The following is a 27,127-nucleotide window of genomic DNA, read 5'->3' as shown; positions in this document are numbered from 1 at the left end:
AGAGTTATAGATAAGAAGAAAGATATTTTGTGGGTCAAGTGTGTCAGCATAATATGTCGGTCACTTCCGGAGAGAAGTGTTAAGGGCCTGAAAACAGCCTCGGGATGCCTGGGAATCTCACTTCAGTGGTTGGGTGAGATAGGGTTACATGTCCTTTGCACTGGACAAAAACAAGATGACTTTCTCTCTACCTCTCTCTCTCGACCTCTCTCTTTACCTCTGTGGAGGGACTAAGCTAATGGCATATGCCGCCTGAATAAATTTTGTGGACAATTATTCTAGATCAGTCAGCTGGCCTGGGAGGGATGTATGATGTCCTTTTGTATTGCTACTGAACCTAATTTGTGCCTGATTCTTTTGAGGGCTGAAATGTGGCTCAATTGAAAAAGTTGTCAAATGTAGCTGACTGAGCTGTATAATGATACTCAAAATATATCAAAAAACACTCAGATATGTGCAAATTTTTAAAAGTTATATCATCACCCTCAAGATACATGTTGTATGTAAGAGTGAACATCACCTGGCTGATAGACTGTGTATATTGTTTATCTTACCACTCCTGTCTACTGGAAAATTACAGTAAATTTGATCACTCACAGATTTTACTCTAGCAATTATTTTATGCTGCAATTTTTGGTAGCTTCATTTTTACACAACAGTAAAGACACTGGCAGCTTGTGGGAACACATAGCTCAAAATTGTCAAACTTGAAACATTGTTCAACAATACATTTGATTAAAGGGATAGTTTAGTTTTGGTTAAGACCTAACTTCAGGTTTGTAACATTTTGTGATGAGAGAATGAGAAAACCTCTTATGAAATGTGAAAGGGCATGTAATTTTAAGAGGGATTCAATGTTTATTTGATGAAAATTGGTTTAGGATCGCTTTGTTTTACTTTATTTTTGGATGTCTTAGCCATTCCAAAACTGATTTCCATCAAATAAACTTAGAATTCCTCTTAGAATGGTATGCTCTGTACTATTTCATAAGTGGTTTCTTGGTACAGTGTATCTGCCAAAAAGTTAGAAGCCCAATTCTCATCTCCACCAATACAATACCATCCCTTTAGGCCACAGGCACAATACCCACCATCTGTTATCTTCAAATGAGCCTCTTAGATCAACTAGTACAATTACAACATTGGTAAAGTTTACTAACTATACATCTTTGACACTATTCATCTTTGACAGTGCATCTCTACGTGAAGTCTACCTCTACAATTCATCTTGTGATGTCCGCTCAGTTTGTGCCACTTTAATGCCACTTGTTCATGTATTTTGTAATTGATGTTCAATAGGGTAACAAGAGAGATTGTAGCTTTGGACAGGCTATATTGTGTGTTGTACATGGTAGGATGACTGTAGTCTAAACCTAATGTGCATACATGTTTTGATATGTACATAATGTCTGTTTTTTGAAATGATTGTGTTTGTAAGACCACTTGAAGCTGTGAGTTATACACACATCCTTCCAATCACTGAACCACCCATTAATGACTCTTTTTAAGGATCACATGGTGGCAGCCGCAAGTTTTGGAATCGAAACATTGCACATTGTAGGGTGACAATTGTTGCAGAACTGTTCAGTAGTAGCAGTGTCTGGAACAGATGCTGAAAATTATATTTATAGAGGATGTATGAGAAGAATGCACCCTTTGAATTTTTAGTAAAGATTAAAAAAGCACTGACCGTTTAATGGCATTCAGCATTGATGCAGCTTTTCATCATTTAATTCAATTTTTGATATTCATTTTCCAGAATATAGAAGTAATGTGAGCAACAAACATTGCTCTGTTTTAAATTCCTTGATATGGTAGAAAATGTCGTGGTGGGAAAGCAAGAGTACTGCCTTCCAGACAGATCTGTTTTGACAATGTACTTCACACGCCCCCATCTGGAGAAACTATGTAACTTCTCATGGCCCTGTAAACAAGATTTCTAGTTCCTGTTGTTAGCGCTAGAAGGAGTTTAAGTTCAAAATGTGATGCTATGCTTTACATTAGAAGGGCCTCAAGTTAACCTCTCCACTATTTGGGATCGTCATTTAAAGATGATATATGGCACAATGAAACTGCAGTAAAGGCTTTTTTTTTTTTTACAAATCTGCTTTGCGAATGGGATGTAAATGCTCATGGCAAAATTGTTTTTTTTTTCTTCACATTTTGCAGTTAATCATGATTATAAATGGAGTTAATAAAGTTAATAATAATGTTGATAAATCCATATGAGCTATGGAGGCATGGTAGAAATATGTCTGTGGAGGGCCCTTACCCCGTCAAGTTAAAAAAAAATGTATTTCTCTGGTTTCGTGCTTTTTCTTCAATCATAATTTTAACTATTGATTCATTGTCAATATTTTGTAATTGAGAGTAACAAATTCTCTCATTCAAATGCTTTTGTGTTCATCTGAAATGGTTTCAGATGCAGAAAAGCCTTCTATTGTAGAATATAGAACTAAATTTGGAATGGGAAACAAGAAATCTTGTTTCTATCTCATGTTATCTTTGTTTCTAATTTTGTGCTAAAATAATGAGCTTAACAACAGTATGATATATTACTATCTAACTATTTCTCTGATGTGGGATCTGCAGTAAAAAATCAGTGTTGCCAATTTAAAGGTGTCAAGATGATCATATTTGTAGAAGAATTCTCCCAGGATTGGATGGGTTAGTCTTTAGCCTCACCTTCACCATCAGGAGAGACAAAGGTGTGGTGTGCACTCAGCTGGTCCTGGGGAAGAGGAACCTTGCGTTAGTCGCCAGAAGCGCTCTGTATCCTGTCATGGGTGCGCATGTCTTCCGAACATCAAACATGAGCATGTTTTTGAAATCCTGAAAGATGAAACCTCTCCTTCCTGTTTGCTTTCCAAAATTTGTGGAAAACGTTTGTCTTTCGGATCTTGTGGTGACATGGTGGCATTGAGAATTATCATCTTTGAGTTCACAGTTCCTGGTTCATGGAACTGTCTGTTAAACTTAAACCTTCAAAGAATGTAATCCAGGGATCTTATGAGAAATTTCTAGATGGATTTTTTTTTTTTTTTTTTTTTTTAAGTACCCAGTTCTTGGATAACAGGAAAAATATGTAGAGTGAGAGATTACATTTTGTAATTTGCTTAAAGTTGGCAATGAACCCTGGAATATCTTAGCTTTCTTTAGCTGTACTTCCACTTGACAGTCACAGTTAAGTTTGGGCAAATATCTGAATATGATAATGAAGAAGCTGGATAACTTTTGTTCTTTATGTCAAAATTTACAAATTCCAAACATTCTTGATCACATTGAATGCAAAAAAAGAAGAATATATGTATATATAAATAAATGAATAGAAATTAAAGAGAGGTGAAGACAATATACACTTAAATGCACCAGCACATGTATTGGTTGATAGAATCAGTAGTTTGATGTGGCACGTTGGAAAGATAGTAAGTTGAATTTGACCAAATTTTGGTCATTTTATTATTCAAGGATTAAGTGGTATCTTCTCTTTGTTCTTTCTTTCTTTTTTCTTTTTTTTGCAGTCATTAGAAGAAACCCTAAGTTTGATAATTTTGTATTAGTTGTGGTATGGTTTCTCCAAATCATACCCGTAATTTATGTAGGACACCATCCTCCAAAAATCTGATTGTAAACACACAGAGGGTGTAGGTTAGAGTGCTTTGCTATTCTACTTTTGACTGAAACGTTCAGACTCAGGTGATATATTGTCTTTGAAACATCAGTAAGATATTGTCTGTCAGTCCGTGTGTATAGGTCATTTAACACCAATGTACTGATATTTACCTCATGGGTGAAGAGGGAAAATATCAGAGTGATCTACATTTTAAGATTTATTTCCTCTTCTGCCCTGAAAAGACGTAAGCATTGGTTCATTCTAAATACATCAGCTTGTTACCAATTGAACATGAAATGATTGGGGGGGGGGGGGGGAGTAGGAGCAGGGGTAAATGTGATACCACTCTATCCTCTGGAATGTATCTGTGTCTTGTCTTGTGTGCTATTTTTCCCTGTTTTGTTTTTTGATGAGCTCAGTTATACAAGCAGGTTCATGCGATCTGTAACATTAAAAGGTGTAAGAACATTTGACATACAAAGTGTACATCATAGGCAGAAGTGCTACATCAAGTAATATCCAGTTCATCATATATTTTGAACAGAAATATTTTTTTAATCATTCGATGCATGCCAATCAAAAGCAATATGAAATTGATGTGGATTGTGGTGGTTAGTAGACAATTTAGCATTCTTTTTCTTTCCTTTTATGTAAAGACCATTGTATATAACACAAAGGGGTCAAAATAGAGCTGTCAGATAATTGTCAAGAACACAAGTTGTCAGATAGCACTCTGAAGATAAAGAGGAGACTAGAAACAGCTACTGGAAGATCATTTCAGGACAGAGTGCAGGGAAGATGTGGAATTGATTTATTTATATTGGGGAAGCTATTGTGGCTGACAGAGAGCCTCATGCCTTTGTCTCAGTCACTCTGCATCCTGGATGATGTCTGATGCTTTGATGTTGTACGTGCCTTGATGCACGACTCACTTGATTGATTTGCCGAAAAGTCAAACAGCGAAGAGGCTGGAGGATAATGTTCACCCTGCTATGTCAGGTCAGGTTCATAATGTTCCTTAACCCCAACCCCACCCCCCAACCCTGATTCCTAGAAGTAGGTCATAACATAAACCTTACTGTCATGGCAGTCATGATAATCAGAGACCAGCATGTCTGTTTTTGTTTTGTTTTTTTCTAACATCCTGTCAAATGACATTCACAATGATATACTCAACTTCAATTTTGGTGTCATGCCAGTCTGCGTTTCTTACGTCTGTTTGCTTTGTTTGTATGTCAGATTCATTCTCAGTCCTGTTATGACTTGGACAAAAACCAGGACTTCAGCTATCTTTTCTCACCATCTGCTTTTGAAAACCTAGGCCTTGTGTTCACGAGGCATCGCATGATAATTGTTTTTACCATGGCATCAGTTTTGCAACAACTAATGAACTGAGATATTACAGGTACAAGATTTTGCCTTGGAAGACTCAGATCTGAATATCATAACTTGGATCATCGCAAATGTCATATGAAAGGGAACACAGGAGTCATTTTCCCTGTCAGGCCCTTCTGTCTTTGATGAGAATGACAGCAGAAAGACCTAGGGCAACAATAAACAATGTTAATGCTGATTAATTAACTATGAATAAGATTCCAAGAAATGTAACTAAATGTTTAAAACACAGTTTTACAGAGATCTGTGCTTGCTGTGATAATACATTATATAAACACTTCTCGAGATTTCACCAGTGCGAGACTGACATACTATAGAATATCCGTAATTACATTTCACTGCCTGGGGAAAAGGCAAGACACTAATTTGATGTTGCTAATCAAGATTAGCTACTGATTAAAGTGGTAAGAGTCACAAAGCTAAGTGCTGGAGACTTCCCCGTAATGTTCATGCAAATTTGAATTACTTTGCTTCTTGACAATTATAAAAGAGAGGGAGGTTCCAATAATATTTGTGACCAGTGTACATGCCATTTATTTCATGACGTTTTTATTTTCATGAGTTGGGAGCTACTCACGAATTTAACAACATTCGTGTCGTAATGGTATCGTAATCAGAGAAAGAAAAATATTAAGTAATTAAATTGTGGCGCTTATTTGATGTATTGGCAGACATTCATTGACACTAAAACAACAGCATCTCCTTACTTTTAAAAGCACCAAAAATTACCGTCACCCACTTTATGGTAACCCAGGGTACAATACTGAAAAAAAAAATCAACAAAATAGCAAATTCTTTGATGGTACCCCAGGGTATCAAATACCACATTGTATGAAGCATCCAGATAAAACTTTGTGTGTTCATGTGTAACCACACCAAGACTGTCTGAATAGATATTGGGTCAATAGTTCACAGGTCAAGACAAAACTCTGATATTGAAGCTATTAAAAAAGAACATTTTATATTGCAGGAACACGTGATTCGCCAACATGATTTACAGCAGTGACATTGTCTTTACACCTGACTGTAGAAAGCTGATCCTGTATCTGATATCAGAGAGGTTGTTTTTGTTGAGCCCACCGGAGGTGTGGGGAGACTAAGGGATCGCCTGTGGCGTCTGTCCGTCCGTCGTCCGTCCGTCCGTCATCCGTCCGTAACGCTACAAAAACTTGAATAACTCTCTACTGAGGACTTCAATTTCAATCAAACTTGGAGGGAAGAGTGGTTATACAAAGTTACACATTTTACCAAACATAAAGGTTACCTCAAGGTCAAAGGTCACAGGCAGAGGTCAATGAACTTTAGGGCCCAATGTTAAATATTTACGTCGCGTTTCGATTTTGGCTCATAACTTTTGATGTATGTGTCCGTTTGTGACCAAACTTGGATGGTAGATGTACCTTGGGGATTTGAAGGTTATCACAAGGTCAAAGGTCACAGACAGGGGTCAACGAACTTTCAGGGCCCAATGTTAAAGGGGAAGGCTAGTAACTGATCAGTGGGAATCAGTGGAAATGCTGGGAGATGATTGTTCCAATCCTTATGGGATTCATTCAAGAGTTCATTGTATATCTATTGTTGTGTGAAAATGATTTGCTTCAGAGCGGTCTCATATTCAAGTAATGTGCAGATTAATGCTCCGTCACTGACCAGGGACGCTAACCTGGAAGCATTAAACTTCACATTACTTGAATATGAGACCATTCTGAAGCAAATCATTTTCACACAACAATAGATATACAATGAACTCTTGAATGAATCCCATAAGGATTGGAACAATCATCTCCCAGCATTTCCACTGATTCCCACTGATCAGTTACTAGCCTTCCCCTTTAAGTTTTTATGGCGTGTTTCGATTATGGCTCATAACTTTTGATCCCTATGTCCATTTGTGACCAAACTTGGATGGTAGATGCCCCTTGGGGAGTTGAAGGTTATAACAAGATCAAAGGTCACTGACAGGGGTCAACGAAGTTTTAGGGCCCAATGTTAAGCCTGTACGGCACGTTTCGATTATGGCTCATAACTTTTGATCCCTTTGTCCATTTGTGACCAAACTGGGATGGTAAAGTCCCTCGGGGAGTTGAAGGTCACCACAGGGTCAAAGGTCATAGGCGGATCAATGAACTTTCAGGAGTTAGAAAAACATTAATTTCTTCTACGCGAATGGGGGAGACACAATTCGGCACTTGCCTTGTCTAACAGCTTAGAAAATTGGTGACTGAATTTCAAGATTGCAGTAGTGTTTTTTACAGGAGACACATGGTGAATTCAGTACCCATTTCTAGTACCAGAAAAAAACAAATGTATTCTTTCTTTTTTCAGTGATATCAAGTGCTTCTTCAGATCAATTAATTGTAAAATATCAATTTCTGCACAAGAAAAGACCTATGTGTTACAGACAATGAAGCATTCCTGGGCCCTGTGGTGTAGAAAAGAGTCGTATATTGTGAGATCAGTATCAAACAAAGCTCAGGGAATAATTTCAAGTACTTGAGATTACATGATCCCTTTCCCCCTTGGTTATCTTTGACACTTAGCACCAGATGAAGACACAGTGAAAGCTATGAGGGCCAGGGAGAAGGAGCTACAGCGGTCCGCCGCAGCAAAGAGGGCGTATTCCTTGCGCTGCACCGACAGTATGGCCGTCTCGCGGGAGCTCCAGACCCGCGTGGTGCGAGAATTTGGCTTGCCTGACGAGGCGGTGGAGGTATTCGACACTCCTCCTGAAGAGGACTGTGAGGGGCACGGCTCCACAATGCTGGATGATAGTGACCTGGAAGTGTTTGGCAGGATGTGGAACGAACCGCCTGACCTTCATCACCGCCATACACCGGCCCATCACACAGAGGTGAGACGCTCTTTCGAAATCTAGCTTGTGGCACACTGGACTCTTTATGCTGTTCCTCTTTTTCTTCTTCTTATTCTTCTTCTTTCTGGGGTCTGGCATATTAAGACTGCTATGATGTAAAAGAGAACGGTGAAGGAAGAGTGAATTACTTACAGAAGGGATGTGAATGCAGATCCCTGGTAGAGGTGTTATTGATATTATGGGGAATTGGATTGATGAAATATAATACCTAATATATTAGCATTTTAATAAAGCCTCTCTAATTTTGTTTTGACAGTTTTGCTCTCTTATAATCAAATTAATGTATTCATGCCAAACTTTCTTTTAAAAATATGGGAGCTTTAGTAAACTTTTTGCATCAGCTAGGAATTAGCTCACATTAGCCCGTATCTTCATCCACAACTTATTAAGATTGCCAGAATTCCCTAAATTTCTGTGATTTTGTGCTCTATCTTTTAATTTTGATTGTCACTATTTAGTGTTTTATATTGAAGAATTCAAAATTATCCTTTATTATTTATGTCACAAACAAGCACAAAGGAGAAGAAAGCTGCATCTTCTGGGCTTCAATGTTTCATGTTCTAGCAGAAAAATTCGAACAAGCACAAAGAGTAAGAAAGCTGTATCTCCAGGGCTTCAGTGTTTCATGTTCTAAAAGAATAGATTGGAACTGTATTTTGCTGTCAGCGCAGTTATAAGAGGATCTGTAAACATTTTCCTTTGGGCAGCAGTTCATTCTTCTTTCTTTCTTTTCTAAAAAGGATTACAAGCTACCATAGCTACCCCATGACGTAGAGGCTGTGATGTTAGGCTATTGTCATAAATTGTAGTACCTCAATGTGCAGGAAATCTCCCTCTTCACTTAATACCCAAGTGCCATACCCATAAGTCCCAATTTTTCCACGTGCGCACCCAAGTTCCATTCAGCAGTAGTGTGGCTAGCATCCAAATGGTTAATTTGTGATGGGAGGCCGTCAGACATCACAGACTGGTACTAAATCTAAAACCCTGCCTCGTTCTCTAAGTTGATGTGGTTGCCAATGGTAACAAGAGACTTTCATGATGACAGTGATGATGATGAATATGAGTAATGGAAATTAAAAATGTCATCATGGGCAGGCTCTTCATCCCTAGAGGCCAAGTGAATAGAGTCCATGAGAGGTTGTATCCTGAATGTACCTCATGTTTTTTTATCACATAACTTTGTGACAAAAAGGTGTTAGTGACGTATAGAGGCTGAGTGCATGTAGGCCTTTAAACAGCAGGGTATGGAAATAGGGAATCATGTTTCAAAGCTGTATGATACCTCAAAACATCGAGGAAAGTCAGTTTTGTTGTTTCTTTCTGGGATTTTTTTTTTTCTGTCACAAATTCAATAGTTCAAATGTGAATACATTCTTAATTCTTTTCAATGATATCCAGTTTAGTACAATGATGTGGTAAAGCAATATTCAGTTTACTGTAGTACTGAAAATCGGAACATGGGAAGTAGTGATAATCTTTGAAATGTTGTTGATATATGCAGTGTTCATTCTTATTCTCTTTGAGGGTAGAAATAGTAATTCCACAAAAGGACTTAAAGGGCTAGGGTCATTGCAGGTAATCACCCATGAACTCCATTTTTCTCTCCTTTTTTTTATTTTCAAACAGAAAAGAATTTAAATGTACATCTTTTTAATGTGAAGATGTATGTGATACATGCACTGGCTCTACGACAGAGATCAGCTTACAGATGACATATCAATGACCTCTATTATGGAAGGTTAAGTTCAGAAAACTGATGATGTAAATGACAAATCGAGGGACTATGGTTCCCTATACACAAATAAAACAAATCACTGAAGAATGAAAAAAAAAAATAGCAATGATTAGGGGGGAAAATGCAAAAAGACAGGTTTCATTTCTTGTTCAGAGTTGTGGAATAACTAGCTGTCTTCAAGAACTATAAATGAGATTTTGTGCAACCATCCAACGTAGTCAGTAGGGACCAGACTGCTAGAAACTAATTGTATGCAGCTGATCTTTGTCAATGTAAGGCTGCAAGGAAGCCAGCAAGGAAGCTAGTACTGACTGCCCTACAGCAACGAGATGAAATCTCAGTCATATTGATAGAAAGACTATAGATTGGCCAGGACGAGGAGGAGAGTATGAAACTGACTTGCACTGAGTGAGGAGGAGAAAGAGTCTTAGTGTTCGAGGACTTCTCAGCTGGAGGCAAGTCTGAATCAATTGACATCAACAGCAGTGTGACAGCTGACAAATACAGTCATGAAATTATGTGGCCTCTAGTACTAAGATCATCTTGAGAATCTGGCCAAGACTTGACTCTGTAAGATGTAGATGCCCAACCTGTAGAGTCAAGATGATCTGACATATATTATGAAGGCCTTTAACATAAGTTACATTCAAACGCAGTCGCCAAACTTGAAGTTTAGGTCGAAAACTTAACTGACAATGGTTAGCTCCACTCGTGAATTCACGACACAGGTTCACACACACACCTAAACTTTAAGTTACAACTTACAAAGCGAGCCCCACTCGATGATTACAACGGAAGTGCAGAGTCTTTGCTCAATGACCTCATGTCCATACAAAACAGCACAGTAAACGAGACGCGAGGTTCACGCTAACTCACAAGCTCATTGATTATTGTGTCCACACAGAGCGAAGCTACGAGTGGGGACCCTGCGTGGCTCATAGAGAGAGAGCGTAAACCCTAAGATGTCTCGTGGTTCTAATCATCGACTAAACTTTCAGATTGCTAACTTTTGAGTGCGTCCACATGGTGCTAACTACAAGCCAATCACTGAGAGTTAAGTTTTTGACCTAAACTTAAAGTTTAGGAACATTGTGTGAACCTAACTATTGTGACAATGAATTTATGGGTTTTCTGGGTGGATTGCTCGGATGGGTTGTGCAGCCCATACCATAACCTCACTCAGGACAATATGTGGGATTAGCCTGGCCATGTCACACACTCAGTTACCAGTGCCACTGCATCAGCACACCTGCATAAGATTTTGCAGAAAAGAAAAGCATGCTGTTCCATCATAGCACACAATAAAACTTGTGAACATTCAAATGAAGAGATGCAGAGTTGTAGATCATACATGCAGATCATCCACCTACAATTGAATATTGAATTTGGAAATCCCCTTTTTTATGAACTGACATATATTCAGAAAAAAATACACTGAATAGAGATTTTACATGATGTCTTTGTTTCCGTCCTATGAAAGAGGAATTTGTGAGAAATAAAGTTTATTGTATGTTTGTCTGGATGTCTGCCAGTAATCACAATCACTCTACAGTCGTCTTTTGAAATCACATTCTCTCCTTCAAAGAAAGAAGAGTGCACTGTTGGACAATAAAGCAGCATTTTGCAATGCTTCAATGCCAGTTTTGCCCCATGTTTCGACCTGATACACATTCTGTGATCCTATTCAAATCACAGCAGTTCATGTATCAAGGTAAAGAAAAAATAGTCAGGTTTCTAATGATACCAGATGTCCTGGCATGCAATGAGAGATACATGGTCGCCTGTGAATTGATCAAACTTGAGGATTCCGACTTTGTTTTGTTTAGTGTTTTTTTTAACTTTTTTTTAAAGGTTGAATTGTGTTTCTTTCGTGATATACACAGTCAAGTTTTTGAGATTGGATTTGAGGACCTGACAGTATGGATGGTACATGTGTATTCAATGTATCATTGAAGGTAAAACAAAATACTTTGAGGGGCTAAAAATTCCATTTCCACCATTTGGAATTTGCTGGCAATACATCAAATAAGTATACCAGGAAACTTGTCTGACTGATGTGGTTTGCCAGGATAATGACTTGTTTTAGAGTATTTTGAGGTCAAAAGTGTAAATGATTTAGATTGAAGTACCAGACTTGTATTCCTGAAGCAACCTCCCTGTTCTGAAGTGGGTAGGTAGAATGTTAAATCCATAATTTACCATTTGCAGATGAAACAAAAACCCAGCATTAGTGCTTGAAAATAGTTCTAATGTGAGTTAGGAATAGAAACAACCAATGTAAACATTTGAACTGGTATAATCGGATGTTAAGTATTGTTAGATATACAAAATGTGGACAATAGTTATTATACAAATGTTTCCAGACTAAACCGTCTACAGGTATGGTTTAATGAGAAAAATAGTGATATCTCCTTATATTTTAGGCTTCATTGCAAACATTTTATATGGTAGGATATTTTGTGATACAACTGACCTACACATATGCATCCGAAGTGATATCTTGAACATTTTTTAAATCACTGTTCCCAAAGGTAAACAGGACTTTTTAAGTGATGATCAATCATGCCTTAGCAGTAGTATAAAATTTCCTAACAAGCTGTCTGCAATTCACTCTTATATTCAAGATCGATGGATACTGCTATTGCATGATTTGACTTGAATTATAAAATATTATGTAGCAAATGCAATCAGATATTTTTCTGATTGCAGTACTATCAGCATATTTTTTCTCACATTTTTGATCACATGTCCATTTCAGAGAAAAAAAAAGGGCTTTCTGCAGGCGTATGGAAAGTAAGTTTCACCTTTCACGACCTCTGAAACAATGTGAAAATGGTACATTATAAACTCTTTGCTCAGCTGTAGAGGTTGTCCGTATTCAGTGCTACTGATGTGAAACCATTTCTAGTGACTCGTTTGTGTGAACAGTGAAAGAAAAAATTTCGTTTTTGCCTGGGAATCCCAACAGATTTTACTTCCAAGATGTCTCCTGTGTGTACCATCAGTCCAAGGGTTATGTACACTGCTCAAAGTCCACATTACATGCTATCTATGCAATGCTACTGCCAGTTGTAATACAGTGATACTTTGCAGTAAAAACTGAAATGAAGGTCGATTTATTTTTTTCCCCCATATCCTCTCAACATTATCAATTTTGGCTATCCAGTAATGCAAAGGGAATCAAGTATAATCCCAGTGGTCCTTAAAGGGTGTGTACAGTTCTGGTTGAGGTGAGGATTTAGCTTTCAACGTTTTGTGAGATATTCAAAAACCACTCTTTGAGATGTCAAAGAGCATGCAATTCTAAGTGGTATCGAAAGTTTATCTGATGAATATCGATCTTGAAATGGCTGAGATATCCATAAACAAGGTGAAACAAAGAAATCCTAATAAAAGTTGTGGCCTGTCGCCTTTTATTATTATCAGTTTTTCGGATATCTCAGCCATTTGAAAACCAATTTTCATCAAATGAATGTTGAATCCTTCTTAAAATAACATGTTCTTTCATATTTCATAAGAGGTTTCTCATCATCTCACTTAGGAATGTTCAAAACATGAATCTCCACCCCAACCAGTACTGTACAGTCCCTTGAAAGATAACGTCTAACTGAGATATAAAAATCTAAATTTTTGATGGCAGATGTGCTGTAGTTGCATTTTCCGGCAACTGATGAAGGTGGCGTGATGGTGTTGAATTCCATTTCATAAGGACATTTAGCTTGTCTCTGAAGCAGCTTCCGTCATCACAAAAAATCCCTTTTGGATTACGTCACTGCATTTTGTGTAGATCATGGAGTATGAGGAAGGATATTCTGTAGAGAATCACATCTAGATAGGCAGGGAAGAGAGAGAGAGAGAGAGAGAGGTGATTTATGTTAGGTACTACAGTGGAAACTCGGTATAACGAACACTGCTATAACGAGATATCGGTTATTACGAGGAAATTTTCCCGGTCCCAAATTTCCTTCCACACAAGTCTATGTAAAATGCTACTCTTATAGCGAGATTGGCTATAACGAAATAACTGCATATAACGAGATAAATTTTGTGATTTCCAAACAAAGAAAAACATAGCCAGTCAAACCTGTTATAGCGAGGTAAAGCAAAATGTCTTCGGGTAAAGCTTTACTTCGCCTGTGCTATCATGTTCCGAGATTGTAAAGCTCGATGTGCCAAAAACTGTCTTCTACACACATTTTCTTCAGTGCACTCCAGCTAGCACCGCATGTTGTACGTGTATGTGTGTGTGTGCGCGCGCATGTGATACATGCAGAAAATGTGGGACGGCCGTATGTATACATTACATCATCGTGACGTTTAGCAGGTGTGAGGCAATCTGATGCTGTGATTGGCTTTCTACGTAGGGTATTCCCCATCTTCACACACACATGCAGTCATAATGTACTGTACACAGAATGTGTCACATACACACACAGCATTGTGCAGACCATTATTCAAGCTTTCCACACACAACACACACCCATACCATAACCATATACCAATCCACGGACGATCTTGACACAATCGCAAGCTATATAAATTTACAAATTCAAACATCTACAATTGATAAGAAACACATTCTTGATATTGGATTTCATTGGCGAAAAACATCTTCTTACCCATAAAGGTGAGTAATTCCCTCACACATATCACCAAGTAATCAGTATTGATTGAAAGATGATGGGTAGTCCCACATGTGCAAATTAATGTCTTTATGTTATGCTTTCTTTTATGCCTACTGATATAACGAGATATCGGCTATAACGAGGAAAATGACTCGGTCCCGACCATCTCGTTATATCGAGTTTCCACTGTACCTGTAATCACTAAAATCCAAGACCACACTACTTTATGGCATGTGAGGTGATTCCAGTGATACAGTGCATTTTTTTTTTCAGATCACTTTCACATATTTCATGTCATTTACTGATGAAGCATTATTTGAACAGAGATCCACTGTGGTTTGATCTTTAGAACCCCATCAAGAGGCAAATTGGTGTTCTTAGCTGGAAACCTCTGCCTTCACTTCTAGTGAAAGAACTCTTTGGAGTGTACCCAAAATGTAGTGGCTAGTTTCTCTCAATAAATGATATTGAATTTCTGAAGAAAAAAAAAATAAAAGAATAAACTAGAGAAGCACTCTGAGAGTGCAGACCTCCGCCAAGTATGCAGCTCATTTCCACCGCAGATCTTGTTCTTCCAGAGAGATATCAGTGATTTCCACCCATACGTACTTATAGCATTGTGTGCTAAAAGTCACCCGATTTCCCAATATAGAAGCCTTTGTTACGTCATAGACCCTCAGCTGCATGGCGCGCCTCACCCCAGCAGAAACTAGAGCACTCACTTTAGTGCGCGCATGCAAACCTCAAATACGCGCAGCCTGAACTCTCAAGTTCATTGACCCTACCTGCCAAAATATCAAAAATCCTTCATAAATTCCCCCAAAATTCTCAGATCACAACCAAAATTTGATCACTTGTTACTTGTATCATTCTAAACCTCTCATGCAAGTTTCATCCAAATCCGTTAACTACTATTTGAGTTATTTTGCACACGGACAAACTAACTAACTAACAAACAAACAAACAAACGGTAACGAAAACATAACCTCCTCCCTTGGCGGAGGTAAAAAATATGGCAAAATTTTCCATTAACATAAAATGTTGAATGACTGAATGACTGTGCCTGTGGATAATGATGGGAATCGCAAAATGGCACCAGTGTTCTTTGGAAAGCACCGATCAGTGTCACGTCACAGTGGCTTGGCAACAGCTGTTCATTGGCATGGGACAGCCAGGAAAATAGTCTGCGACGTGGTTTCATGATAAAAGAATATATGTAGGAAGAATTAAAAGGGAGGAGGACTTTATAAAAGAATGACATCTAACCCTCACAGGGGAATCATTTTTTTTTTTCCCCTCTCCTACGTAGATAGATTAGGCCTGGTATCCAGGCCAGGAAAAAAGAGAATTCTAATTCCTTCCTTTTTATATCAATAATAGCCATTCCAATTTAGGGTAAAAGGAAACAAGGTACACACACAAATTTGTATTTGGTACATGTAGAACTGGCAGTCAGGGAATGAGGAGGATGGGGATTTTCGATTCATCTGACCTTTCATATGATGCCCTCAACATGATGTAGATTTCACACCTGTAGAAAAATAATCTAAAGATTCATTTTCAGCATTTAGAAAAAGAAGAAAAGACCCTAGAACTACACTAAAAAATGGGGGGTGTTTCATAAAGCTGGTTGTAAAGTTACGAACAACTTACGAGCGACTGGTGATCAGTTCTTGTGCTGAATTATGGAAATTCTGATAGGTATAGCATATCAGAACTGATCACCAGTTGTTCGTAACTTATGAACAGCTTTATGAAACAGGGCCCTCAGTTGTGAATATGGCAATTATGACAGTAATAAAAGTAAAAAGACGACTTCACATTTTTTGTTCCTATCAGATACTTGTTCCCATATAGCAAATGTTAAATGTAGGGTGTGAACAAGGAGGTACTCCTTGGTATGAGCTACAGCATCATGAGCCATATAGATTTTTTCAATCTTTTTTTTTTTTTTTTTTTTTTTTTTTGGGGGGGGGGGGGTCCGATTACTGCATGCCTCTGTCTAGTATTGAGTGAAACTGACTATTTTTTCAGCAATCCCAATCCAGTTAAGTTCCTTAACGTGTTTTAGCTGACTTGAGGTGCTCTGACAATAGAATATTGTGTTTGTGTGTATGCGTTTGTGTGTATGTGTTTGTGTGTGTGTTTTGTAACCAACATATGCAGTAGATGATATTACAGCCTTAGTTGAATCCCATTTTGACACAGTTGTGGAAGAGTATCACTGTAATTTGAGACCCAGATCCGCAGTCGACAGGTATACTGTGCATTGTCTTCTCTGTTACCGGAGTCATTACAAGGAGCTTGAATGGGCAAGTCGTGCAAATATACTGGTGGTATGAAACTCAGACGCATGTTTTCTCCTGGTTTAAAAGTAGATGACATTAAGTGCCACATGAGGAATGGATACTGAAATTTTACCTCAAGAAGATGTGGTAGGAACTATTACACTAAGCCTGCTTTCCTGTCTTAGTGATGTACAGAGTGATGTACAATTGTATTGACAGAGCACATCAATGTTAAAACACACGATGAAGTAACTTCTGCCAAGTTTTACATCAATTTCATGAATGCTCAATGTAAATCTTTCACAATCACTCACAAACATCAGGTAGAGATATTGTTTGATTTCATATTTCTTTTCTCTTCTCTGAATTCTGTATGTTTGTAAGTTATTCTAAGGATTCCCCCCCCCCCCAACAAAAAATGAAAAAAAAAGTAATGAACTTTAAAATGTAACTCGACCTCAAAACATTTTACAATATTAAGTCTTTGCTCTAAGATGTAGTCAAAGAAAGGTGGAAGGCTTTCTGTCATGATACTAACCTTTTTACCTCCACTTCTATAGACTTTACATTCTGAACATTTTCAATGACATGGAAAATGAGAAAAACCAACATAGTTACTGCATTAGGATTTTTTGGTGGAAAAGATATACATGTATGTGTTTAATGGTGCTACATGTACTTTTTAAATTCAGTGTGGATGGACAATGCAGTGACAGTGCACTGTACCATGATATTATAACTGTGGAACTTTGTATGGTTTTAAAACCTGAAAAAAAAAATTGTGTATGAATGTCTTACATGTCCCAATTTGCAAAATATTACAGTATACCTACAAACATTTCAATTATTAGTAATTTGTGCATTTTTTTGCTACTAGTATCATTGTCTGATAAAAAATCAAAATTTGAAATAAATATCCATAACTTTCATATTTTAGGTCTGATTTTCATGAACCCTCAACTATTTTGTGTCTTTAATTTGACCATTGCTGTTGAAGCCTTCTTGCAGTGGGCATATGGTCCAATGATTCTTTCAGCATAAAATGCCATATCTACCTTGCAGAGATGTAACAATAGTAGCAATGCATCCATCTCTTCCGACACCATAACTTAATTCCAGTCTCATATTCCTCAGGCAAAATGTATCAACATAACGTCAATGAGTACCAAAATGAGCAAAATCTGCTGCAGATTTATGAACCTATATTTTTAGGGTTGTCCCTTGATATTCAATCTGCTTGATATGCAGAGTAAATGTCACAGTGTATATATTTCATCCCACTTATAAATATACTCTACCCCACATGTGACAATCAACTCATTTCATTTTCTTATTTCCTTGAGATTGATAGCATTAAATCTTTTGCTGTTACAGCAAACACCGTGGATAAGAGGAGTCTGTAATCCAAACAGAGCTTGTTTGAAAACTCTCTCTCCAAGAACCACTTCCAGATTCCTTCTTCCCTGTCGCCATGGCGATGTGACAAGTGAGGTTTTTTCTCTCCTTCAGGTAGAAATAATGCCTGATTTATTTACTGGCCAAAGCGAAGGGTTACACCAAGTTCACCCTCCCAGCTCAGGTGGAATTTGTAAATCGTCTCTGCTTACAACGGCATCATGAAAAACAGAGGGAATGGAATGTTCTTCATTTTAGACACTGGCTGCAGTACAAAAGGGATGTATAATGATATTGTTTATAGCATGTATGTGACAACTCAGTCATATTTTTTTTTCTTCAGCAGTATTTGAAAAAGAGAAGGAAAATAACTAGGCTGTGAAATTTTATGAGTCCTGAAGGTGTAACATCAGACTGTTAATATGTTTGATTTGGGGGTTTATTGTTAAACAAAGACCAGAAGAGATGATGTAAATGTCATTTGTAGTCAAACTCCTGATGTGGGTGTCTTGCACCCTTGATAGGGGTCACTGAAAATGGAACAAAATGCCCCAAGTATAGTCAAAAAGTGTCGTTTAAAAAGAAAAAAAAGAAAAAGCTAACAGAGAAATGACTATGGAGCAATTGAGGACAATCATGTTTGGTTGTTTCAGTACTTGTCTCTGCCAAGAAGGGGTTGTGCTGTTGGTACTGCATTGTATGTAACTTATTATAGGCCTACTCTTACAACTAGCATTTGAGGTCCAACTTGTACATCAAGTTTAAGTAGAATTTCATGGGTAATGAGTGATGGACAAAGTTGGACAAAGATGAGAAAGTTATGGAATTCTCAAGTTTTACATATTACTACCATATGCACATGTACGTGCAAATCGGAAGAGATTTATAAACAAACAAAAAAAGATTAATAACTGGAATCGTGTTTTTGGTTGTTGAGGCAGCTACTGTGTGTAACCTCCTTCCCATAAGTCATCTTTTATAAGTCATTACAGGACTACACTAATATTCCATGCAAATGATATGTCTTATTCTTATTGATTTTATGTTTAATAAAAATTAAAAAGAAATTCAGTGAAAATTGACACAGAATATATCAATTATGAATTAATCAGTTTGTTATGTCATCCATTAATTCATGTGTCTAGAAAATTGCATGACTGTCAAAGAAAAAAAAAGTTATCATGATTTTCAATGTTGTAAATGATGTCATCATGGTGTAACTAAAGATGCCAGATTTCATTAATGATACTCATCAGAAATCAGTCCATGGCTCGGAAAAAAAAAATTTGTCTGTCTGATTACTTGAGGACATTTTACCATTTACCATGTCTGTTGAGAATAATAAAACATGGGAATGTTTGCTTGTCTTTGGCAAGGAAATTGAAGGTTCCCTCCGCATTGTATTCAAATGACATTGAAGCAGGATACCCTTATAAATGTTTACGATATGCTACATGGCATGATTGGAGTGCAATGTGGTTGATGAGAATGGTTTGGAAATTAGAGGCTCGAGCTAATAGCTCCTGGCCCAGTCGAGGTAACTGTCCTCAGACATGAATATTTGATCCACTTTTTCTGACATCCTGTTCCTGTCCTGGTGGTAGGCAATGATAGCATCCCCTGATTCCTTTCTTTCTCATGCTCTGACTTTGATGCACAAACACAAACGATCCAACCCTTGAAAGAGCGCTTACTTTATATGAGGCGCAGCTGTGGAAAACATTTCCGTGAAAACACACTCAAAAGTGTACACGGTCGGTCTTCAGCTGTATCGCCTGTGGCAAGGATACGTCATTCTACCTGTATTTGTCTGTGCCATGCACTGTGATTATGATCATGACCTAAACATGGCAGCTAGCTGTCTCTCACCCCTCTCCAGGGTCTCTCTGTGGTACACACTAGCTGCTTTCACGGTTGGTTTTCCAATTACTCAAGTTCTGCAATCTCTGGCAGACCAATTTTCTTGGAAGATTTTCTCGGGCAGAAAGTCAAGATGTAGCTAGTGCGAATGACTCTTGGCCCTGCTGTTGTTTTCCCAAGAAAAATGCATTTAAAGAAACACTGACCAAAAATTTACTCTTGAAGGAATTGATTAGCTGTGGTGTGAATAAATTTTTTTCATGTCCTAATCTGAGTGTGCAGACCAGCCCACATATTCACGCAGCTGTACTGCATCTTTCTGATATTTACACACACTAAAAAACAAACAACCAAAGCAAAATAAGCCAAGCAAAACCCCATAACTCCCAAATCAAAGATTGAGTTGCAGGATATGTGGTGAGGTTTACAAATTTTTTACCTTTTTGATAAATTACTTGCAGTGATTATCAGTTGCTGACCCTTATTGCTTCAAATATCTCTGTCTGAATTAAAACTTAGCATAATCTTGCCTCCATACATGTACATGTAGGCTACATGTGGTATAGAGTCTACTTACTAAATATTTCTGCACATTCTCTTTAAATTGTTACAAAATTTTGAGGCTGGTATCCAAGTGATATAAAGTGAATGTTGGCCTGGTAGAGAGGATGGTATAACCAAAATTTTCAAATTTTCGAGTGAGATTTTGCTGTTTTCATCTATTCAAAAAAAATTACTTGGGTAAATCAAGAATACAGTATGGACCCTAATTCTGGTTCAGTTTAAGGAAGTGTACCAGTATAAACTGAATTTGAAACAATTTTAGCATTCATTGCTAGATTAATGATGCACTTCACTCTAACCTGTGTTTTGAAGTGCTGCAGATGAAGCAGTGCCTTGATCTTGTTCACCACTAATAGGAAGAGGAAGATGAGTAAATTGTGAAGGAAAACGTTTCAGGAATGAGCATGAAAAAAACACACAACCCAAATCATATGTATGCCATTCATTTAAAAAAGAAGAAGATATAATAATGATAATAGTGGGTATTATGGATGTCTCCTATCCTTGATGGGTAAGGCCCCTTTTGGCTAGAAACTTTTGATGTATGCAGGAAATAACAGATTGCTTTCATTCTTCTCAAATTTGTTCCTGTACATGAAGGCCTTCGTCCTTTTCCATTCTCTGACTTCTTTACTTTTAACTGAACTCATCGTGCGAAACGAAATGAAAATCAGCAGCGCTCAGACAGTCACCTCTGTGTACAATGGATTCGCCAATGTGTCTACGTGCAAAATTCTCATCATACAATGGCCGTCTCCATTCACACTGCCGTCGCTAGCTGCGGATGGTGTTTTTTGGCTTCCGTTCACATTTTTTGTTTTTTTGTTTTCAAAGGCTGATGCGACAATACTGGCAATGGCATTGCTTTGATGTCATGTCTGAGGATACCAGTGATTGAACGATGAGCGAAAAATTCTGATTCTAGCCCTGAGTTCTTCATAAGAACCAAGATGAATGCACTTTAACATCCTGAGCGAAAAATGAGCAGACCCCATCATGATACGGGCTCGTCAATCACTAGTTTCCACAGAAAGCAGGAACTTCCCCTCTTGTTTATTTGTAAAAGTCTGGAGTGCGTAGAGAAACCTGTATTGAATTTGTTGGTAGTTCATTTCCATTGTAACCCAACCAGCAACCACAACCTCCCAGCCATTGTCTGTCTGTCGAGCTTACGATTTATTGACCGTTGGCCATGGGAGGCTTGCAAAGAAACATGACAAAGCAAAACAACAAATAATATCAACATGAAGCAGTGTCTATCTGTTTGTTGAAAGAATAGCAAGCTCTCCATATCAGTGACGGAAGCCCTCTCCCATACTGTAGTGATTCTAGGAAACTGGGCAGAGTTTGGTCTGGCTGATGCAGAATTTTGTCTGGGACACAATGAACATTTACTGATTGAGGGTGTAAATCCTCATACTTTGTGCTTATTATCTCAAAGAATTATCATTTCTTTTTAAAAAGTTGGAAACCTGAAGCTCCATCTCAACCAAAACTGTACCATTCCTTTGAGGGCATTGTAATTGACTCTGCATAGAGTTGGTAGAATATACTCCCTTCTGTGTCCTAGCTGATGTGGTTTACAGCTGGATATTATTACTTTAGTTTGGTGATGTAGTGAATATGACTAAAGCATTTCTTGATAATTGTTTGCTGTTCATTTACCTCAGTAAACTCCTGTACTCATTAGCATTTAACAACCTTTTAAAGGCAGGGAATCCATTTGCATGCCTTAAATGAAGAGTTGTATAAATACAGTGGTATGTTGAAGAGAGTATCATTTTAGAAACTCCCATAAAGTATTGAAAGTGGAAGGTAACATTTAGTACATTTTTATTGACCGTTAGATTTTGAATTGAAGTTTGGTGGGGGCTCACCATAAATTCCAGTACATTACTAGGCTACCTTTGCAGACCCATGCACTGCATGTGTGTCCATCATGTATATTTTGTGAAGAAAGTTCATCAAAACTTACAAACATTTCTATATACATTCTTGCCACACACTCTATATGTTATTACATCAGCTCTTATACTTTTAGATTTGTGTTTATAGATAAAAAATACAGAAGACTGCAACAAAAAGGCTTAAGTAAGTGTGGCTGACACACAGAACTACTGAGTAGTTGAGTTTTGTGCATTATTCAAATTGTAGATAACTGTTGACTTCCAAATTTCTAAGCAGTGGCCTAAACAAGTCCCCTGAGGTTCATTTTTAATGTTTTGCTGCATTTTGGGAGGTCTGTAAAAGGTATCCCCTACCTTTAAGACTCTTATCCCTTGCTGTTTGAACACTGAGGTGAATGTCTTTCCACTACTTTATTTACATTTCTATGTCAGACTAGACCAATAATTACCAAGGTTCAGTTTCTATTTACAACAAATGTCACACCGCATAACTACAGTCTCCCTTACTCATTATCTCTGTGGTGACATGCAGAAAAAGTAAGATTTTTCTCAAATTCCACTTGTCACATACAGTGACCCATTAATTCCTGTCTTTGTGAGATGCTAATAAATGTATTCATTGTTTGCAGATGTTGGAAAAACAAACTAATTTCAGAGCCATGGGTCCAGACTGTGCAAAAATCATTAAGAACCGACAACAATGAAACTTGTACTCAAAGTTACCCAAGCGATACACAGCAGCAGTATCATAGGGCAATTCAATTCAATTTGTTGGGGCAACTCATGAGGATTAGGGCCAAAAAGATACAGTCATTTTTTGTTTATCTTATTTTTTTTCTATTTCACATCGTTTTTGCTGTAATTGAAGAATTTTAGTAGAATGCTATCAACTGGTTTTGTGAATGTGGTATCACCGGTCTTTCCTATGCCTGATGCCAAGTGGTAGATCTAGGATCTAAAGCAGATGACTTATTCAGCAAGATTTAGTGTGAGTCAAGGATCAAATAAACTGTGATGTCAAGTGACTGATGAGAGACGAGAGGTTCTGTACATTAAATTCCAAATGTGGCTTCCGTGATCTTTGTCTTTGACACTGGCTAAAACAAAGGGGGTAGGAGGAGATGTGATTCATTGTTGAGGTTTTCAAACATTCTCTGTCAGATCAAGACATTTTTGTAGCTAAGATCGAATATACACAATGTATATTGTGCCTCAAAGATTTAATCGGCTTTATCACTACCATTCACACTTTACCTTTACACTTATCACATGCTACAGATTGTATCACTCTGAAACTCTTGATATGGAGTAATTGATAGAAAATGTACGTGTATAGGCCTAGTGTTCACTTATAGCAAGCCATGCAAGCAATTAAAAGATTGAAGATTTGATATGATGTGGGGAAAACACAATCATAAATCATGCTATGCTCTGTGTAGTCTGCCACATGCAGTATAATCTTCCCAGATTAAATGTCAGTTTATTACTTTATGAGACTGGCATGGTCCTTTTACCATGAGGAGGAAGTCTATGAGAAAGACACCATGTGACTATTCTGAGGTTTTTAGTCTGATATGGGCCAGAGTTATCTTCTTTCAGGTCTCAGGTTTTATCTAATACTGGAATAGTTTAGTGCATTGTAGAATGATTGCCTGTGTCATACCAAACCCACATCTAATGTGGATGATATGTTACTCATCAAAAATATACAACACCTAAAAAGGTTCTTCCTACCTGATTGGCTGATTGCTCATCACGTGACATACAGTTGAAAGTACCATTGTACGCTGTCGCTGTTGAGCAGTACAATTTTTTTTCACCAAAAATGGATAGCGCATGGCTAATGTCACTAGTTAACATTGACTGTCATGTTAAACTCATAACCAGCTCAAGGTTTTTGCACCATTCCACGCCTCTGACATCACAGTAATGTACCTTTGCCGCATACACTAAATCAGTAACAAGCACGCATTCAGTCACTCATTTTACTGTCAACAAGTTCATCTGATTGCTTTTGTGCGTAAGACAGACTGTACAGTGCCACCCATTTCCCTTTCACATAAAAATTTTTACCATTTTTGTACGAAATTCAAGAGTCGGTGTGGACCACATCCATTGACATCCAAGATGTTGTATAAAACAAATAGTGTATGGTCTTTACTCATGTGATGGAACAATATTTCGCACGTGGTGAAAGATGAGGCGCACTACTCAGAATCACCCTACTCAGATTTATCTCATTGAATAGATATTTGTTACCTTTTACTTTGTATGAAATCCTGTACATTGTTCTAGTGACCATTCACTATTTGTATACTATTGTATGATGCTTTTCAGGAAAAGTTGGTGATTGATCTATTTTTTTTTTTCATCTGATGCTACAAGGAAAAAAGTTGATCACTTTGATATGTCATTCTGATGGTAGCAGACTTTCTGTGAGCATTCAAGTGAATTTTACAGTTATTCTACTCCATCTACACTTACAAATTGTAATCTTGCCTATTTGTGTTCAGATTACCTGACATAGCAACAAACAATGTGTTCAAAATATTGCAACTTGAGGAATTAAATGACAGGAGGGAAACAAAATGAGTGACTCATTATCATGTAGATGGGTCAGATGTATCTTTGGATTTTAGACTGTGTGTGTTCAGTCTAAAACGTGTAGATACTTGGGAGCTGTGTACAGAGGCAGTTACAAATTTTCTGCGGTTAATTCTGTAAATAATGTAGTTTGATATGTTTTTCTTTCATTTTACTCATGAAGTGTGGTCGTGCTAAGTTTTGGAATAATATTGAGGGTTTTGTGTCACCCATGTACTTGACCAATGACCCAGTGTCATGGCGACGTTCATGGTGATGAAAGATTGACCCCCTTGTGAACTTGGTTGGTGTCTGTCCTGTCTTAGTCCTTAGGGAGACAGCCAGGGTTTTTGTGGGAGCCAGGCATCACTAGGCATTTTGAGTATGTGGAGGTGTCTGAAGGTTACATAGACCAATATATCATGCCTTGTTGATGTCTAACCAGTATCTCAGAGTGCTTATAGATGTTATATGACTATTGACCCTGCCCATATGCAAGTACATATAACAGGCAAAAAAGGAGAGCAAAAATAAAAATCAGATAAGTAAGCACATGTATTTCATGCATACAAAACGTGTATGTCTCCTAGTGTATAGTGATGTCTTTTTTATTGAGTGTTTTGATATCATTTAGTTTTTTACCATATAACTTTGACGTGCCTGCTTATGTTTCGAAGAAGTAGGGCCAGAATGGGAAAAGATAAGGGTTGTCATACCATAATTGATATTGTGTAGGGATCATACATAGAATATTGATACAGGAACACTGGCGTATTAATACCTTGAGCTTGTATTGTATGACATATCTTATTTCTTTCTTTTTTTATATGTTTAAGTATTTCCTGCTTTCAAAGAATCTAGGCTTTAAGTTTAAAGAGTCAGTGGTAACTTTGAATACTTATGAAATTCAAGTTAGTTGATGATTGGCTTTCACTACATGTATGCAGCATTAGGAGATACAAGAACTGCATCTAACAGTTGCAAGGGTCCTGAGATTACATAGACACATATTGAGACAGACAGACAGACATAATTATATCTAATGTACCTCCAGTTCTTGATGCTCATGCAAATAGAGGAAGATGACTAGATCTTTGCTGCATTGATATTCAACCCAATACAATTTGGTGTAAAATCTGAGCAGTAAACTCCGGAAAAGCACATGACATCACCATACAAATGCATTTTATTTTTGTTTCCTTATCATTTGAATGCATTATGTTTAGCCTCATGTGAATCTTTCATATGTGACTGTATCCTGTGACGTAGCAAAGAGTAGCATTTCATTCAGATTGTTAAACTGAACTATTTCTCTGCACAGGTTGTACTCTAACTTTAAACATGCTATCAATATGTGCATTGGTTACCATTGTAATGTTCAGTGTATTATTTTGATAACTGCTAATGAAAATGATAATCTGCTTGATTTGACTGCAGACCACTGCCACTGCCGAGGTGGTACCCATGCTGAGTGAGATCATGCCGGATATTGCCATCCCGTCCGGGCCAGACCTGACCATCGCCACAGCCCCGCCCATCAACCAGATGCTGATGAGGGAGCCTGAGTTGTGGGAGGAAAGACGCAGGCCCCAGGGCCGTGACAAGGGCAAGGGTGGCAAGGCGGAGGGCAGCCAGACCAAAGTCTAGCAGGGTGGAGTCGGACAGACACCTGTCTCCTCTCTTCCACAGATGTAGCAGAGTGATCAGTAGGTCAAAGGTCACTGGCAAAACTCTTGTTTGGGTGTCAAAGTGAGATTGTGGTAGCTGATGCCAAGCAGTGTAGTGTGTGACATCACGGAGCAGTTTGAGAGGAGCGTTCCTTCTTGCGTCAGCAGCCATTCAGAGGTTAACTGTGGGGGTGTAACAAATAGGATGCATACCATGTTATGGTACAGGAAGTTTGTATGGGAGACCCGGGTATTACTGGTTTGATATTGCTGGTTTACCTTGTACATCAAATTGCTGAGAAATGAAGTGCAGCCTTCCAAAAATATCAAATACAAAATATGTGAATAAAACATATTTGCCAGGCTTAATAACAATATGTGATAGAAATGAAGATAAGTAACAGGTAAAAGGTCATGTACAACATTTTTTTCTTTTAAATTTAGCCAACACAGGAAAGGCAATAGTGTAGTACAGCTTTTATATCTTTGACGCATAATAGCTCGGTATATCCCAAGGATATTCCCCAAAGAACCATGGAGTATTAGTGAGGAAGGCGAGTGCTTTCTTGCAAAATCCAATCGAAGACACTGCCTCTTGAGCAGATGATATGAATTTTATG

At 37.8% G+C, this 27,127-nt stretch overlaps 1 protein-coding gene across 2 annotated transcripts in view; it reads left to right on the top strand.

Moving 5' to 3' along the window:
- Nucleotides 1-27,127, top strand: part of LOC139718065 (BTB/POZ domain-containing protein 7-like) — a 102,948-nt gene extending 75,821 nt beyond the window's left edge. For both annotated transcript variants that reach the window (XM_071629560.1, XM_071629562.1), the window contains 2 exons: nucleotides 7,549-7,859; nucleotides 26,278-27,127. In XM_071629560.1, the coding sequence (XP_071485661.1) occupies nucleotides 7,549-7,859; nucleotides 26,278-26,487 (521 nt within the window). In that variant the 3' untranslated portion in view covers nucleotides 26,488-27,127. The remainder of the gene's footprint in view (nucleotides 1-7,548; nucleotides 7,860-26,277) is intronic.

Source organism: Diadema antillarum, unplaced genomic scaffold, assembly GCF_040938485.1.
Source record: "Diadema antillarum isolate AM-2024a unplaced genomic scaffold, OU_Dant_1.0 scf00000087, whole genome shotgun sequence".
Taxonomy (NCBI): domain Eukaryota; kingdom Metazoa; phylum Echinodermata; class Echinoidea; order Diadematoida; family Diadematidae; genus Diadema; species Diadema antillarum.
The sequence above is the reverse complement of the archived record's forward strand: the minus strand, read 5'-3'. Positions and strand labels throughout refer to the sequence as shown.